The sequence below is a fragment of the Octodon degus genome, unplaced genomic scaffold, assembly GCF_000260255.1.
Source record: "Octodon degus isolate 3935 unplaced genomic scaffold, OctDeg1.0 scaffold00112, whole genome shotgun sequence".
Classification (NCBI taxonomy): Eukaryota; Metazoa; Chordata; class Mammalia; order Rodentia; family Octodontidae; genus Octodon; species Octodon degus.
This window is the reverse complement of record NW_004524688.1, coordinates 4,012,151-4,029,896: the sequence shown is the minus strand read 5'-3', so window position 1 is coordinate 4,029,896 and position 17,746 is coordinate 4,012,151. Positions and strand designations below refer to the sequence as shown.

The 17,746-nt window shown below is 48.9% G+C and overlaps 1 protein-coding gene and 1 pseudogene across 3 annotated transcripts in view; both read right to left on the bottom strand.

Moving 5' to 3' along the window:
* Positions 1–377: 377 nt before the first annotated feature.
* On the bottom strand, positions 378–1,547 carry LOC101587086 (annotated as a pseudogene).
* An 8,801-nt stretch (positions 1,548–10,348) lies between these two features.
* Agpat4 (1-acylglycerol-3-phosphate O-acyltransferase 4) overlaps positions 10,349–17,746 on the bottom strand; it is a 127,889-nt gene continuing 120,491 nt past the window's right edge. For all 3 annotated transcript variants that reach the window (XM_023699195.1, XM_023699194.1, XM_023699196.1), the window contains 4 exons: positions 17,354–17,456; positions 14,414–14,489; positions 13,084–13,282; positions 10,349–10,884 (listed from right to left, as the gene is read on the bottom strand). In XM_023699195.1, the coding sequence (XP_023554963.1) occupies positions 10,790–10,884; positions 13,084–13,282; positions 14,414–14,489; positions 17,354–17,456 (473 nt within the window). In that variant the 3' untranslated portion in view covers positions 10,349–10,789. The remainder of the gene's footprint in view (positions 10,885–13,083; positions 13,283–14,413; positions 14,490–17,353; positions 17,457–17,746) is intronic.

Sequence of the window (17,746 nt, the reverse complement as noted above, 5' to 3'; positions counted from 1 at the left end):
CTTGTGCTTGCTAGGGAAGCGCTTATTCCACTGAGCCATCTCCCTGGTCCTAAAAAACCATGACTTTAAGTCCTGAAATTTAATCTTTATTTTATATATTTTGAAAATGTGTGTGTGTAAATAAATGGAAGAGAGGAGATAAGAGTAAAATTGCACTGTGCTAACAACTTGAAATCAAATTAAGGATCAACTGACATTAAATGAATCCACTACAGTAAGCCTCAATAAGGTGTAGATAGTTGAGTCTCATTTTTGCCTTAAAATGTATGAATACCACTTCCCCACAGAGCTGGCCCCTTGGCAGGTAGAGTGCTCTGTTAGGTATAGGGCATTCTCTCCACACCTGCTGTGACATAAGGAGCAGCTCCCAGCTTAGTTCAGCAGTGGGGTGGAGTGCAGCACTTAGGAGAGATGGGCACGGTCAGTGGCTGGTCATTGGCCTTCATCTCCACAGACTGGAATTACATACTGGATTTGCCTTGTGTACCGGCTCTTTCCAGGGCCTGGCCAGCTCCTCCTTCCGTTCATTCCTCTTCCCGCTGCCCGGCTTCTTCCAACCGCTGGGCCCTCTGGGCTTCCACCTCCACCATTCTTTTCCCATTCATGTCACTCCTTGGCTCAGTGGCCAACAGGAAAGGTTCCTATAACAGGAACTGATTTTTTCTCTTTCTTGGGAACAAGGGCTCCTGGGAGGTGACCGCATTTGGATGAACCTTGAAGCAAGCTGTTGCTTTCTGCTGTCTCACTTCTTCCTCCAGCTGGAGCTTCCAGGCCTGAGCCTTCTTAGCATCGATCTTATCAGTCTCCAAGTCAAAGGGCTTAGCTTGGGTCAGGTTCTTTATCTTCTTCTCTGGTAGGTTTATGAGATCAAAATGAGGTATGGGATGTCCCTTAAACTTGGGTACCTCCCCTTTCTGCAACTTTTACTTTCTGCTCCTTCTGTAATTGGCGTTCTTTGTCCTGAGAATCAAAAGAGAAAGGGCTGTTTCTACAGTTCTTGCCTTGGGGATGTAGGGCTTAAAAGGCACCCATGCTGTGGCACAGATGGCACTCTTGTCACTGCCCGTTCGTCCTTCTCCTCATCTGCTTTGGTGGGCAAGCGATTTCTGTTCCTCCATGCAGAGGCGGGTGGAGCCTTGCGGACGGTGAGTGGAAGGATGTTCTTTTCCAGGGCATGCACAGCTCCTCCCGAGCCTCAGGAGGGCAAGATCTGGCTCGAAATTCACAGTATTCGTCCTTGGATTTCTTCTCTGACCCCTGCTCCTGGATTCTTAGGTTTTCTTTTTTTTTTTTTTTTTTTTTTTTTTTTTTTTTTTTTTTTTTTTCTCTCTTTCTTTTTTTTGTGCAGGGTCTCACTACACAGCCCACAGTCATAGTGATCCTCCTGATTTCTGCCTCCCAAGTGCTGACTCCTAGATTCTTTTATCAATTTCCAAATCAACACCAAGAGGCTGAGTGGGTGGTTTCACAGGTAGTCTCTTCAGCAAGTCCGGCCCACTTTCAATTCTGGGATCTACTTCTTGTGTTTTGAATTTGCATACTTTCATTTTGCGTAATGTGGAACATCACTGATTACAGAAGTGGCACATCTCTTTGCTTTCTTGGGAACAGCGTGTTTTTCTTTCCTCTTCAAATCCTTTTGAGCAAAGGGCTGGCCAAATAGCTCAGCAGATTAAAGCATCTTTTTAGGCAGATGCAGGGACTGGGAGTTCCATACTGGGCCTGCCCTGCCCCTGGGGCACATTGAGCAGGTGATTGAGACTGGGCTTGGGGTTGGGGGCCTGTAATCCCAGCACTTGGGAGGCTTTGAATAAGAGGATCACTAGAGTCTGATCTACGAAGCAAGACTCTGTACACCCTGTCCTAAATAAAAAAAAAAAAATCCTTCTGAGCAGGAAGTCTGAGAGATAGCCTCTGGGGGCTGGTGAGATGGCTCAGTGGTCTAAAGCACCTACTTAGAACAAGCTTAGCAAAGCACAGGACCACGGTTCAATCCCCCAGCACCACATGCCAGCCGGCCCCGCCCCCTGGTGGGCTGAGCTGGCCACACACACACACATACTAAATAAATAAATAAATGTAAAAAAAATTAAAAAAAAAAAAAAAGAGAGATAGCCTCTGAGGCTGGGCTGGAGTATCTCTTGATTTGACTCCCTCAACTTTCAGAGTATAACAAGCATCTGATAAGTTAGAGTGTTCCGTAGGTTTATGTTTTCTGCCTCTTTGTGGTAAGTGTTCTAAACTGGTCGCAAAGGAGTAAGACTACCTTGCTGAAGATTTGCTTTCCTCAAGGGAGTTTTGCTCAGCACCATCTCTCCTGACCCATGTTCCCCAAAGAACATCTTGGCCTTCTCCAACCACGCATCTATGTTTTATGTCTCCCTCATAATCCAAGGATGCAAAATTAACGCAGTATGAGGGAGCATCAAAGGAGTAAGAGTTTTCAATGTGTGCCATTGTCTTACCCTTCACAGGGAAAGCAGCTTTTTCCCAGTATTTGTATCACGTTTCTCAACAGTCAGTTTCTGGTTTACCCAGTGGTTTACCCAGTCTGTCAGCCTGCTTGCCTACAGGCTTGACCGAAAGCTGCAATACACTCTCACTTCTGAAATTCTGAAGTCTAGCAGATTCCTCTTAAGTACCTCTGTCCAGTGATCTCAGTGGGAACCTCCAAATGACGCAAGGAGAAAAACTGATCTCGGGTGGATGACCACCCAATGATATAGGGGAAAAACGAAACTCCTGATCTGAAAAATACCTGAGAGACGAGTTCGTGTTCTCTAAAACTGAAGAATGAATTTTAGGAACAAATGGAGGTTATGAGCAGAATATATTTATTGGGAGAAAGAAAGCTCCTGTCTGAGAGACAGACAGGAGGGGGGCCCCAAGTGGGTGATCCCCCTCTGTTAGGTTTTAAAAGGCTTTATACAGGGGCTGGGGAGATAGCTCAGTAGGATAAGTGCTTTCCTGGCAAGTGCAAAGGTCTGAGTTCAACCCCCAGCTCCGCAAAAAAAAAAAAAAAAAAAAAAAAAAAAAAAAGGCTTTATACAAAAGTCCAAATACAACAGGAAAGTGTCCAAGTGTGCTGTTGGAGGACGTGTTTCTATGTGCGGGATTGTGCATCTGTGTTGCGAAGCTGGCTCTTTTGTGCCTCCTAAGGGAAGGATTGCTTTCTAAATGAGTCAGTTCCTGACAGTGTGACAACTCCCTTCTCGCTGGGGGTGTCTGAAGTCATGGCCTTACACATCAGTTTTTAGCATTGCAGTGAGAATTTTTATTACACATGCTGTTCGCAGTGTTTGACACTTCATCCCTCCCTGTGGCCTCCCCCTGAGGGCACGGAAAGCTCAGACATTCCAGCCGAGGAGGTCTTCGGTCCTGTGATCCGGGAATGTGTCACTTAAAAGAAAACTTTCTATAGTTGTCATCTTCCTTAATAGTCTTTCTGTCTTCGAATCATTTTAACTGCTGAGAATTATGTTTTATTTTGAGCTGAAATAAACCTCATTGTATTGCTAACCTATACTCTTTCTCTTCCTACATGGTTCCCTTCACTCTGCCTCCCTCACGTCTGCCTCCCTCACGTCCGCCTCCCGCGTCCTCTCTGCAGTCATTCCGACCACAGGTCTCCCTCAGTCTGTCAGAACCTTCAGAGAGACTGTCAGTCAGGCTGACTGTGCCTGCAGGGCACTGGCTCTCATGTCACAGTGCTGCAGTCATGCGAATGCAGAGCATGGCCCTGCCCCTGTGTGTGTGTCTAGTCAGGGAGGGAGGCCGTGACACGCACGCCCCTGCCCTGCCTGGGAGATGGGGGTACTGAGGGGGAGCCTTTCTTAAGATAGTGGACACAATAATATGCATATAGTGGGAAAGGGCAGAGGGAAGAGAGTGTGGAAGAATGGTGGTGCTAAACACAAGGAGAACTGACACAGAGGGACAGAACGGCCAAGAGGCAAGGAAAGGGCGAGGCTGCAGGACCTTCCCCTTTCCCTGTAGACAGTGGTGGGGTAAAGTATAGGAGAGATCTGCATTTCCTAGAATTTAAATTTTATATGAATTTTATCCCACTAAGCTGGGCCTTCTAGTGTTATTTACCACATACTTCATTAATTTTGTGTCTGTTCAACTCATCCATAAAAATGTGCAAATACTGCTACTCTACATGATAGAGAGTACCCAGAGTGACCTTGCTGTCCCTTTGCCACCTCTGCAGTGGTGCCTCGGTTCACCAGTGCTTCTGTTTGCAAGCAGTTTGGTTCCCAAACAAAAACATTCAGCACAATTTTGCTTCCATTGGCAAAGTTTGCATCAGGTGACAAACACAGTCTTCTTTCCCACACAAATGCAGCCATTTTCTGCAAAATCATGAAGTAAATTAAGCTTGTAAGCTGAGGTGCCACTGTACGTTAAAAGACCACCATCCACCCAGTTCACACTCTGAAGAATCTGGCATGGTTCTGCCAGACACCCTGCTGAAGGTCGGATTCGTAGCTTGGTGACGGGTCTGCAAAGGTGCCTTCGGCCAGTCTGGTCGTTCTTGGCGCTCTCTAGCAATCACTGTTTTCGCTCATGTACTCAGAAGCCACCTACTTAATATCTCCTAGAATGCTGTTGAAGCACTCTCCCTCTGAAATTGTCCCCTGTAGTCCTTCCTCTTTCATGATCTTCTCAACCCGTATAGCTGGTGTAGACTCAGAGATAGCCACTCACTGTTCCCTGGGTGTGTCTGCGCCTTCCCATTTTTAGTCTTCCTTCGACAGGCAAAGCAAAGAGAAGAGCTGCTGCAGCTCCCGCCCATGCTTCGTCTGCTGGCGCTGGCCTAGTGTTGGGCTTGTGGCCGCAAGTGCGCATGACCATGCTCGGAGCTCCTGGCTGCTCTGCTGCCCCACTCCCAGGCAGAGCATGCTGCAGACGGGGCCTTCCTTTGTGTGCTCTTCACGTCTGTGAGCTCCCCTGTGCTGTCACTGGTGTCGCTTTCCCACATTCTGCAAGGACACAGACAGAACAAGCATTCTGAAATGCCACTGATGAGTTCTTTGAATTTGCGAGGACAGTGGTGAACCTGTGGCACACGTGTCACAGCTCTTGTTTGTATCATTGAAAGCTCTGAAAGGTTCACCATGACTGTCCTAGGTTGTCTGGCAAAGATCTAGCTAACATTTGTACTGTGGAATATAAGGAGTACTAGAATACAGTGAGTATATTTTTAAAAGCTTATTAAAAGACACCTCTCCAAATGTCTGTCCAAAGTGGGAGGGTGGTATATTTGAGGAGCGTAAATGGCATTGTATCATTTACTGTAATGAAATTTTATTTAGGGGCTGGGGTGCTCAGTGGTCTAAGTGCCTGCCTGGCAAGACCTGGGTTCGATCCCTGGTACCACATGCTGTGCCAGCCACTGAAACCAGGCATGGTGGCGCATACCTGTAATCCCAGCACTGGGGAGGCTGAGACAGGATGATCACTATAAGTCCAAGCTACATAGCAAGACTCTGTACGAAATAAATGAAAGATTAAAAAAAATAAAATAAAACAGCCATATTATTTGTTCACCCCGTGTTGATCAAACGTTTATGGCAGTTCTGTCAAGAACATGGTCTAAGCCAGGCATGGTGGTGCACACCTGTAATCCCAGCACTAGGAAAGCTGAAGCAGGAGGATTGTTGCAAGTTTGAGACCAGCCTGGGCTACAAAGTGAGCCCAAGGCCAGCCTGAACTGCATAGTGAGACCCTGTCTCAAAAACAAACAAAACTCACCATGGTGTGTCTTCATCCACCTATTCACCACATCTAGTGCTGTGTAGTTTGCAGCTCTTCCCCAAATTAAAAGTGGTATGAAAGGTAAACCTTTGAATCAGTATAAGTCACTGAAGTAGTCACAGCATCACCACTGAAAGACGCTCATGCGGAGGGCTTCCAGGGCTGCCTCAGCAAGCTGCGAGAGTGGTGGAAGGAGTGTGTTCAAAGTCAGAGAAGTGGGGCCAGGGAGATGGCTCAGTAGAATAAGTGCCCCCAAACACCATAAATGCTCGCGTGGCTTTCATTTAAATCTGCTTAAAATCTGGAGCACTCCTAGGTAGGTGGGGTGCTGAGAGTGGCAAGTGGAGTTACCATGGCCGCGCACTGTGGGCTTGGGTCCTGTGCTGACAGAACCTCACTTTCCTCCTCATCTAGTTAGGGACCACTGCTCAGGGGGACTGCAGTTAGGCCTGTCCAGCGTGATCACCACAGGTAGAATTGGAGCCCCATTACCTCTTCCCGCCAAATAGTTGGAAGAGTTGTGTGCATTTAGCTCTAGGTAGGCTTTTTAGGAAACCACCCTACTGGGCACCAGCCAGTTATCAGCTCATCCTCACAGGCACTATATTGTGGTAGGTTTGGTTTGTTTTTGTTTTTGTTTTTTTTTTTTGTCTCGCTGTGCAGTTCAGGCTGGCCTTAAGCTCACTTAGTAACCCAGCCTGGACTGAAACTTGTAATGGTCTTCCTGCCTCAGCCTCCCTAGTGCTTGGATTACAGGCACGTGCCACCGTGCCTGGCTTAGGCACCATATCTTTATGTAAGTGGGGAAGGATCCAGAAGAGAGGGAGTTGGCGATTGCCTTGACGTTGTTCAGCGATGCATGGCAGAGGCAAAGAAGATCTCCAGGCCCGAGTCAGGAGCTGGTCTGCATAAAATGGATGTCCACAGGCACCACACAGTCCAGAAAGCCGGACCCTGTCCAAAACCAGTCAGTCCCTACTGCAACAGCTCTTTCCACTCAGCAGCAGGCCTAGACTAGTGGTGGAGAACTTGTGGCCCACGTGCTGCAGCTGTCTACTACTACCTATCATTGAAAGCTCTACAAATTTTATCATTATTGCCCTAGAGCCTTTTTGTTTGGAATGAGTGTTTATCAAAACAAGTGTTCAGCCTCACTGGCACCAAGCACTCCTCCAGATGGTCTGTGGTCGGTCAGGACACCTGTCACTACAGCTTGCTCTCTTCTGCCCCCTGCATGGCTCATCACCGGGGGCCCAGGGCGTTGGGAGAGGGGTGGTACTAGTTACCTTCACGCTGGCTCCCTCTTCCCCAAAAGAACTAATGAGACGACATAGTGCCACTGAGAGTCCCACTGGACAGGTGAGTCCCTGCACGTGCTGGGGTGGATGTGGTGGCTGGAGGGCCGGCGCAGGCAGACAGCGGGGCGGCCTGTCCAGCATAAGCACCGTCACCCTCGCTGGCACCAAGCACTGCTCCAGGTGGAGCTAGTGGTGTCCCTTTTCACCATCACCTAGTAAATAACACAAAAAGTTTGCACAGTGCTTTAGAAGAAGCTGGTCCAATACACCTAGCATTCTGACCCTAGAGAACTCTCCTTGCTCATTTTTCTTCACTTTTATCTTCATACAGGGTTTCAGTAAGTGGCTTAGGCTAGGTTCAATTTGCAGTCCTGTCTCAGCCTCCTGAGTGCTAGGATTACAAGTGTGCAACATTATACCAGCTTGTCCTTACTGTTAAGCTCTACAGCCACCTGTCTCCCTCGAGGATTGGCCAGCCCCGTGTTCCACCGCACTGGGGAACGGCCAGAGCTACTTGCAACCAGTTTTAACAGGATGGTTCCTAGAGTTTGTTTTAATTGTCTTTCCAACACATGGAGTATATTAGGAAAAGACATCTTAAAACTATAAACCAGTTCCTGTTCTAAGATTGTGTTTAAAGAATAAAGCAGTCAAGAGATTGCAGTAGTGTGACTCCATGAAAACTTTTTCTCTATAAAAAGGCCACCAGGTGAGAGATACAGAGAGCCTCAGTCCCACCTTCATGGCTGATCTGAACAGCTGGTGTTCGGGAGAGAGTCTGGGTGGGCTTGCTTCATGAATGTGCACCAAATCCCTGCTGTCAAGCTGCAGGGTCCAGCATAGGCCCTTAGCCTGCCTTGTTCTCTAGATTTCAGTAGAAGTGAACTTTTTCCTCTGGCTCGCTAGATTACAGAATAGGCTTTCCACAGCGTGAGCCTCGGCTCTGTGGAGACAGGGCCAGTAGGTCATGAAGCCTCAGTCCATGCTGCCGTACTGAAGGGACATACGGTAGCTCAAGCTCCATGGGCTCGTCCCAGAAAAGTAAATGCCCTGGAAGGCAAAAATAATTGATTGCGGAAGAGATGGACAAGTGACCTGAGGCACAGGTTAGATATGAGGGGAGAGGCGAGATTTCTTCTGGGTACCCGGGGAGGAGCAAGATCAGGTCTCCTCTGTGTGACACTTTCTCCACAGAGGTCTCAAATGACTCATCAAAAGCTGTCAGCATGCTACATTCCCTTGAGTTCTAAGGCAGTTTTAAAAACCAGCTGCTTAGCTCTTTCCTAGAATTCTCTGCCCTGGCACTAGGGGCACTAGCAAGCAGCCTGTTAGCTTGTTATCCTGTTTACTTCAAGAACAAGTCAGGAAAAAAATGTAGAACATTTGGGGCTCCTTCTAAGACCAGGGGCTGCATTCTGTCCAAGGCCCCCTTGTCCTGCCTTGTGGTGGTTGTAGTATCTGGAAATCCTGGCTTCCTCATGGTCAGTGAGGCTGTAGAGCTCACAGGGCAGGACGAAGTCTGCTGAGGACAGTACAGGGGAACAATCCCTAAGTGTGGAGATGAATCTTACCTTGTCTCCTTCACGCTGTGCGACTTGCCCATTCAACCCTCGCTCCTGCGCGCCTCCCACAAGCTAACAGAATGCCGCCTGGCTGGAGATGCTTGGGCTTCGTTTCCTGAGCACACTGACCATCCCAGAGCCCTATTTTCTTCTCTTTCTCTTTCTTACCATGTTACCATGACTCTGGGCAGAACGGGGATTTACCGCAGGGTCTCCGATAACTGGTGCTGTGGAAAGGTTCTCCACTATGGGAAATGACGAAGACAAAAATCGCACATGTTTAGCACCACCAAGTAACTGGTGAGTATTTTTTGAGGAGGGGTAACAAGAAGGCCACTTTCTAATCCTTCATCTCATTTATTTAGTGCTTTGGCTGTTGTGACAATACAAGTGGTGGCCTCAGAGGTAGGATGACTTGCCCAGATCTTACCCCAGATGAACTGTGGTGGTCAGTGCAGGCAAACCATGTGCCTTGGCTCAGGCGGGCCCTCCGGCATCCTTGCCTGGGCCCTAGCACCCAAGCACGGCCTGCTGAGCACACACACATGCGCGCGCGCACACACACACACACACACACACACACCCTCTAGCACCTTGGAGGACCCTCCCAGTATGAGATAGTCACAGCTAGGCCTTGATTGTGGCGCTGCGACCTCACAGCAGGCCCTAGGCAGGTGGGCAGGTGGGCAGGTGCACTGGGCTCCGATACTTTCCCAGAAGCAAGCTGTAGTCTGTTCCTTGTCTACCTCTGCAGATTCAAATTCATTTGTATCAGTGATACATTATTGTTCCTCAACCAGAGAGCTCTCGCCCTCTCTTGTAACCTTTGACTCTCCTTAGGCTGTTGTGCTTGGTAAGTGCTGTGGAACAAAGAGCTGAGAACACGACTGAGGAGAGTGTGCCTCTGGTGGGATGAGTGGTGAACTCCACAGCAAAATAGGGTATCTGTACCAGACAGAGTACAGCTTCCCATGGAGAGAAAGATACGTGCTCCCTGACATCAGCATGTCGGCCTGCACGATCAGGTAGTTACCATCACTGCCCTTTTCCTCTTCTTTTCAATCTGGCCTCACTGCTGTCCACAGTCTGCTGAAGTCCTGCCACCGGCCATGGCTCGCTCCCAAGACCCACAGGCAGAATTCCAGTGTTGCTAACAAGAAAGCCGAGTGTGAGTTCAGAAGAGGACAGGAGCCCAGGGAACCTCTTCACAGGGGTCCAGCTCTTGGGCCGCTGCAGCCCAGCTGGGGAATGGAGAAGTAGCTTTGTCAATGACCTGGTGCTTGTTTTGAAGGATCCAACCCTTGCCGTTACTGCTGAGCTGAATAGGAGATGCAAGACTGTCTTACAAATTGCTACAAGATGCGCAGGCTTTATTTTTATGTTTTCTCAGGTTCATTTTCAAGATCAGCTTCAGGGGGTTGAACGGGTCTTCAGGACTTAAGTGAGAGCCTCTGTTTTGGGGAGACAGAAACAGCGCCTCCTTCAGATACCCTTCATCGTATCACAGGAAAGCATGCGGCTGTCTCCCAGCACCTGCAGCTACCTGCCGGTTGTGGGTCTCCTATCCAGTTCTTGCCAGGGAGCACCATGGTGCAGCCACACCCACTGCGTGGCTGCCACAGCCCCTGCCATGGCCTGGCCCCGCCACTGCTGCCTTCTGGAATGCCCAAGCCCAGGGCAGAGGGTGATGGGAGGGTGGAGTGGTCTGTCTATATACACACCACAGACGACCAGACAAATACTTTAATTTGTTTTTGGAGACATAATTTAGTCATCTTACTTAAAGCACTTTTCACTCTGACAGTCAAGGGTTACAGGAGACTCAGCACCAAAGGGTGACAGGGAACATGCCCCTCCTGTTCCCCAGCCCTGCCCTCTCCTGCAGCCACATACCCTTTGCACTGTCACAGGGCCAGGTACACACAGCCACCGCACACACACCCCCCACACGTGTGCAACTGAAAAGAAAAACAACACCCACTAAATCACATGGGGGGAGAAGATTTCAAAGCATCTTCCTCCCCATCTTGATTCTGAGACCAAAAATTCCTATGGCCGGAGAGGCTGTGACCTCCACATCCCCAGCCTCCATCACTGTGTCCTGCTAAGAAGGCTGTGCAGAAGCCACCAGTTCCCCAAGGTTCCCTTTGGAGGCAGCATATGCCCACATCAGTCACTCTGCTTGTGTCTGTTGTCACTGTTGCCATAGGCAGAGCCCTTGTCAATTTCTGTCACGCCAATCATCCATCGAACTCCCATAGAGGCTGCAGAAACAAAGGAGGATGTGGGTTAGGATTCTGGCCAGTTCTGGGGCTGTGTGCAGGGGCAGGTGGCTGCAAATCACAAGGACTGACAGCGCTCATAAGTTTGGGGTGCCATTGCATAGCTCTGGTTAATAGTCACGTCTAGTGGTACTAAGGGACAGCAAGGCTATTCTGCTGGGCTTTTCTTCTTGGCCACAGGAAGTTAACAAGCTGCCTGGTCATACGGAGCTGCTTAAGGGGGCCTCAGAGACTCCTTTGCTTTCCATGTCCATCCACAAGCTCAGAGGACTCCTCTGGAAATCCCTGGTGGGCATCCACAGGGCACCTGAAGTGGACCCGCATTGGGAACAAACCTGAAGCCTCGAATGGCAAGGACACACCAGGTCTCAACCCCAGGGATGAGCACTGGAGCAGGGAGTGAAGTCTTCAGCCTCACTGAGCACCTCTGCTCCGAGGATGTGGCCTGCGACAGAGAAGGCACCAGCCCCACGCAGGATGCCAGTGACGCCCCAGGAGGCAGGAAGTGAGCTGCTGTGGCCAAGCTGCTCGGGAGCTGCAGCTTCGTGAGCTCGTTGGGCGGGACCATGTGTTAACCGTGCTGGAGCCCCCACTGGGCTCATGCAGCCCCATTATGACGGGTGTTTAATGACGGGCAGGTAAGTGAATGAAGTCTCCCAAAGCATTAGCACTGGGCTCTGTAAACTCGCCTCAGATCACCTGAAGCAGACTGGGACAGGAGACCAGTGCAGCCAGTGGGGACACAGGACCCTTGGGCTGATTAAAGTGAGAAGACTTCTTGGGGCCACATCTGGAGAGGCTGAGACATGAGCTCTCGCAATCCTAGAACTCCCAAGGAAGACCTCGTTAGCAGTGGAAATAATGATACTGCTGAGAATAAAGGGGTGGAACAAGGATGCTGGCTCAAAGGCCCTGAGGAACGAGGGACAAACAAAGCCATCTAGGTGGAAATCGGTAAGTCTCAGGAGAAGGTGACACAGCATGGGTGTGTGGGGCCGGGAGAGACCTCTCAGGCTGCACAGCATGTGGAGAGGTGGGGTATCCCTGATCTTCCTCCTGTCTCAGAAATGAAGTGTCTCCCTCTGCATCCTTTTCTGTACATTGTTTTCCCTATAAGAAGTGGGTATTGTTTTAAGTTTTACAACATTAAAATGTATCATTTACTTTAAAAGACCATAGTGGAGCCTATTATAGGGATGAGAACCAGTTGGCCTCTTGCAACCACATGTTGGTTAGCCTGATACAGGAGACAGGTTTATGCCTTGTAATGTGTTCAGGCGGTCACAACTGATTAGGAAGGAAAATCAAGTTAAGGAAACTCCACCTATGCAGAGATGTTCAAAACTGCAATGGTGTATATACCAAGCTGTCAGGAATGGTCCTCTCATGGGACTGGGTCCCAGGAGGCTATAACCTGAGATACTTTCTATTTTGTGTATTTTTGTATAGCTTGAGGCTCCCACAGTGAGCACAGAGCATCTTTATGTTTCTCAGGAGTAACTAACTGCGGAACACACACACACAAGGCTGTGCATCCCTGGACTCTGCCATACCCCACCTGGGAAAAGAAGACAGACTGCCCACTCTGCAAAGCCCCAGGAGAAGACCCCAGGCTCTGGGGGACAGGGACACTCAGCTCTCATCTACCTCAGCTCCAACAAGCACCGAGCTAAAGAGCAGTAAACCAACAGCCCTATCTCGGCAAAAAGCCACAATGTGCACACAGGCTGTGGTGGGAAACACTGCCGTGCAAAGCCATTGCAGATCCCAGAGACAGATTACTGAGCAGCTCCACCCCATGTCAGACCACCGGGGTGTGAGGGGAAAAGCCCTTCAGGGGAAGGCCAGACCTAGAGGCCCTGGACTTCCAGCTAGGATTTCCCCTGGAAGAGGAGGATGTGATCAAAAGAAGCTGGTCTGTGCAGAGGAAGGGGCTGGACCCTTTCTGGGGAGAAAGGTTTAACCATGTTCATGCCATCCTAGGGAAAGATGGAACTGCAGTTTGGGGCTGAAGCTACATGAGCAGACCATGAAATTCTTTCCATCCCAGGTACCTAGGAGTTCCCTGGGAGTCCACTGGCCTCCACAAAACTCGGTCTTGCCTCTGCTCTCCCCATGCTGGGCACTCTTCCTGTAGCAGGCAGAGCCACTGCCCCACTTTGAGTCTTGCCCTCCACTCACCCATAAAGAAGACAATGATGAAGCTGGCCAGAGTCACGGAGGAGCCACTGCTGACCATGTTGACCAGGAACCGGAAGAAGGGGTAGAGCAGCAGGGAGGCCCAGAACAGCCAGTTGACCAGTGCCCAGGGCCTCCGGGACGGCACCATGGGGGTCTCTGGGAAGTTTCCTGTCCTATAGTATTCTTCTTGAAAGGCATCCTGGGGGCAAAGAAGGAAACCCTTGGGCATGATGCTATACCCGGTGGCTGGTCTGTCTGGAGCCCCCACCTTATCTTGAAAGAGGTCAGAAACCCATGGGGGCCACTCTGGCTCCACCAGAAACTAGGAGGACATGTTTTGTAGAGAGCTGCCAAGTTTTCTCAGTGTGCCTGGCTCTCATTCCTACAGGTCATGCAGAAGCAGTTGCAGCCAGCACTGAGTGCAGGAGGAAGGAGCCCAGGCCATAGCCACCTGACTGTGCAGGTGCCAGCTTGAGCCAGGCTCCCAAGTTGTCCCACAGGATGCTAATGCCTCCCAAATCAGTTGTAGGAGAATGAGATGACATGTGGCAGTGCACCTGGCCTGAAGTTGGTGTCCCGTTGAATGGCCTACCTGGACCAGCCTAGGACACACACTGCACTGTCATTCAGGCTTGCAACAAAAATTCCTGGACCTCCCCACGCAGAAAGCCACCCCCACCCCATCCTGTCAGCTGCAGCCACCCCCCGCCCCCCGAGCTTCCTAGGGACCTGCCCTAGAAGGCTGCTCAGGTCACGAAGGACTGTGGGGTCACAGGTTGTTGCACTTGGGAGGTAACAGTGTGCTCAGGACTAAGCCTTCCAAAGATATGTGCCTTTGGAGAGAGAAATCAGTGAACGTTAAGGCCCTGTTCAGAATGAAAAGATAGGCAGGTCCCCTGTGCAGACAGGCTCAAGATGAGCCAAGACCCTTGCAATCCTCTGAGGCCTCCATTCGGGGTGATGTGTGGAGACCACACAGGCAACCAAACTGCAGAGGGAAGCAATTGAGAAAGTCCACATCCACTGCCAAAGAGCGTGCCCCCATGCGGGAGCATTCTGCTGTAGCACCACCAGCAGAACCCAGCCTGTTGCCTGGCCACTCCTGCGTGCTCCACCACACTCACGAAACAGCCCCATCCTTTCCTTAAAGCTCCTTCCTACAAGAATATAGACTGCTACGCTCTTGGCCCTGTGGCCCAAGTTGAGCAGCTGCTGCAGCATTGCCAGTAACGGGGTTGTTTCCATGCTGTCCCTAGTGGCCACTCAGTCCTTGGTGGCTAGGATCCACAGCTGTGCCATCAAAGGGATTGCTGGGGCCCAATGCGCTCACCTTTTCCTGGTAGAGCTTGTGGAGCCAGGCCGAGCACTGGTCGTCATCGTCTGGGATGTCTTCCATGGGAATCCGCCTGAAAGACAGGGGGCAGCTAGCAGGGGAGGTCACGCGAGACATCCAGCTGCACTTTGAGTATGACAGTGGTGACCATCTATGCAATGAGATTACAGGCACATGCCACCATGCCATTCTAGGGCAGGCAAGCAGGCGCAGGGGTTAGGGGTTCGATCCCCGGGCCTGGCGTGCTGGCCCTGGCCCTGGGCTGCGCTGAGACTGCAATTGAGAGTGGGCGTGGTGGGGTGCACCTGTAATCCTAGACTGTGGGAGGCTGAAAACAGGAGGATCACTGCGAGTCCGATCTACACAGTGAGACCCTGTAGACCCTGTCCTAAAATACAAAATAAAAAAAATACCCAGGGAGATAGCTCAGTAGCATAAGTGCTTGCCTGTCAAGTGCAGGGTCCTGAGTTCAATTCCTGGTACCACATTAATAGTCAAATATATTTAATGTGTACACCATTTTATGATACATATATGTTGCGATACCCAGGCATGGTGGTGCACACCTATAATACCAGCACTTGGGAGGCTGAGGCAGAAGAATTGTCATGATTTCAAAGCCAGCCTGTACCACGCAGTGAACTATATATAGCAAGACCCTCTCTAAAAGACAAAAGCATAGAAGTTATGAACTGATTACTACAAAGTCATGAACGTATCTATCACCTCATATTCACATACTCCTAGCAACATTTAGTTTTCTCTTAGAAACATTTTTAATAGCACAAATCAAAAAATACTCTTAAACAAGAAAAATAAACTCAGCAACGCAGCCCCAGGGATGGCTGAGAACAATTAAATGACCACTAGTGTAGGTTTCCTGACACCTCTATATTAATGATAATTCAAAAGGTGTCAATGCCACATACACTGTTTTGTAACCTAGAGTGTCACTGAGCAGTGTGTGGACATTTTTGTCTCAATAGCTTCCACAGACCTTCCCTTGTCCACGGAGAAGTCTGTTGGTTATGACTTCCCACAGGTCATTTCTCTCCCCACTGTGCCCGGAAGTATCTTAGGAAGGAGAGACATTTTAGACCTTGCCCCCATATTATCTACCTGTAGATAATAGACCTGTGGAATTTCATTTTATAACATTATAATGGTCGACCACCATTAGAATAATAGCTTCCTTAGGAGGCAGTATTCTGCAGAGGTGTATTTTCCATGTAATTAAACTTACCTCACAAGCTCCTTCAGAAATACTTTTTTGTCTCTATATATTTATTTCAATAGGTCATTTCTTACTTGGCTCTTTCTGATTCTATTGTTGGTTTGCAAACTACAAATGTCCATGTTTTTCCTTAAAAAAAAGTTAGAAGCACTTGCATTTGAGTGGTGGGAACTTAGGTGATTTTGCTCTTGTCTGTAACTTATTTGCTTGTATTACCCTTGATGCTTTATTTTCTTATATATAGATTTAGTACGGGGTCTCACTATGCAGCTCAGACTCATAGATATCCTCCTGTGGTCAGCCTCCCCAGCGCTAGGATTACAGATGTACGCCACCATCCCCAGACTCGGTGGCCAGCTAAGCACGCCCAGAGACAGGGCAGGCATGGCATGTGGTGTGAAGGATTGAACCCTAGTCCCTGTGCTTCCCTAAGCAGGCGTTTAGTCTGCTGAGCTATCTTGCTGGCCCTACCCTTGATGTTTTAATACTTTGTATTAAGGTGTAGCATATAGGCAGGAATGTTTCAACTACCTTGAATGGTCACTAGAAGAAAACAGGTGTTGAGTGGCCTAAGTGATCCTCCTCTGAGGCTGGGAGTGAGCTGCTTCCAGGGTCCTTTGGCTGTGCCCTCTAACTCCCACATATGCTCCAGAGAGCTGCAGTTACTCAGGAAAATTATGTAGTGCAGGTAGAATAATCCTGCCAGGGTCTAGCTGCCAATGTATGGGGCTCCTTCCAAGTGCTGAAGAAACTCAGGAGGGTAAACCCACTTCATGTCCGGAGAAGGGCTCCTTTTCCCCTGGCCTGCCATACAATTAAGCAAAGGCACCGCATCAACCGCACCACTAGAAAATAATGGTAACAATGGTGCATATATTGTATTTGGGGAGCACAGGAAGCCAGAGTCATTTCCAGGTAGGAAGCAATTTAAACACAAGCTGTCAATCCACTAAAACATCCCTCAGAAAAGCCTGATCAGCCGCTGGATTTTTCAATTGTACCATGTGGCAATTCAGCATCTGTAGGGCCTTTAACTACGAAATTGTACACCACTTGGTGTACAACTGTGGCTAATTGTAGACCCTCAGTTAGCCTTTAGAGATGGGTAGAGGCCCAAGAACCCAGTCTCACTCCTGACCTGTCAGATCTGCTTTCCATTCACCTTGGTGGCATCTGGAGACTAGGTGTTAGATTCGCTGTGGAAATTAATCACCAGTGCAAGGAACTGGCTTGCCTGATGTCTTTAATAAAACCAGAATTCACTGGAATGTGAGACCTAAGCGAGACACTGCACAAGTGTCCTCCACTTGCTGCTCATATTATTTGTATGTCTTTCTATAGAGAAGACCCATCTTCAAAGGGGTCAATAAAATAACCCCTTTACAGTCAACCTCCAAATGACTGATTATAGAATACGGTCTCGGGTTATAAACATGGTCTTTGCTTTGTCCAGTCAAGGCTCTGTGCCAGGAATGAGCTGGTGAGAGAGGATCAGAGGAAGACTGGGAAGGGAGGAATCATCTTCGGGTCATTTCTAGGCATAGGCTGTATCTCTGGAGATTTTAACATAAATACAGACCGTAAACAGGCTGACTGCAAAGCAGCCTGCAAGAGGCTAACCAGACGTCTGTGGAAGGAGGTCTCCAGGTCATTTCTGACTTATCTGTGTAGAAATGAGCTCTCTTTTTGGAGAAGAAACTTACCTAACATAGCAATCGGCGTGATATTTCTTTCCATTTAGGACTCCCAGCAATGTTGGGTTTTCATTATTTCTGAAATTGAGTGTACAGTCATATACAGCTGGAACTATAAAAATAAGACAAACACAAAGCAGTATATAGCTGGTGAGCCCAATTCTGGTTGTAGATACACATAGTGGAAGACACAATCACGTCACTAGCGGGTTGTCTATGAGTGACTCAGTTATGACTTCTTCGAGCTTTTCTATGTGATTCAGGTGTTCTACAATGAGCCTGTGTCAGCTTTTGTCACCAGAAGGCCCCACTACAACTTAGTGATACAAACTATAGTAGTTACTGAGATCAGATCAGTTTTCAAGTTTTTTGGGGTTTTTTTTTTTTTTTTTTTTTTTTTTT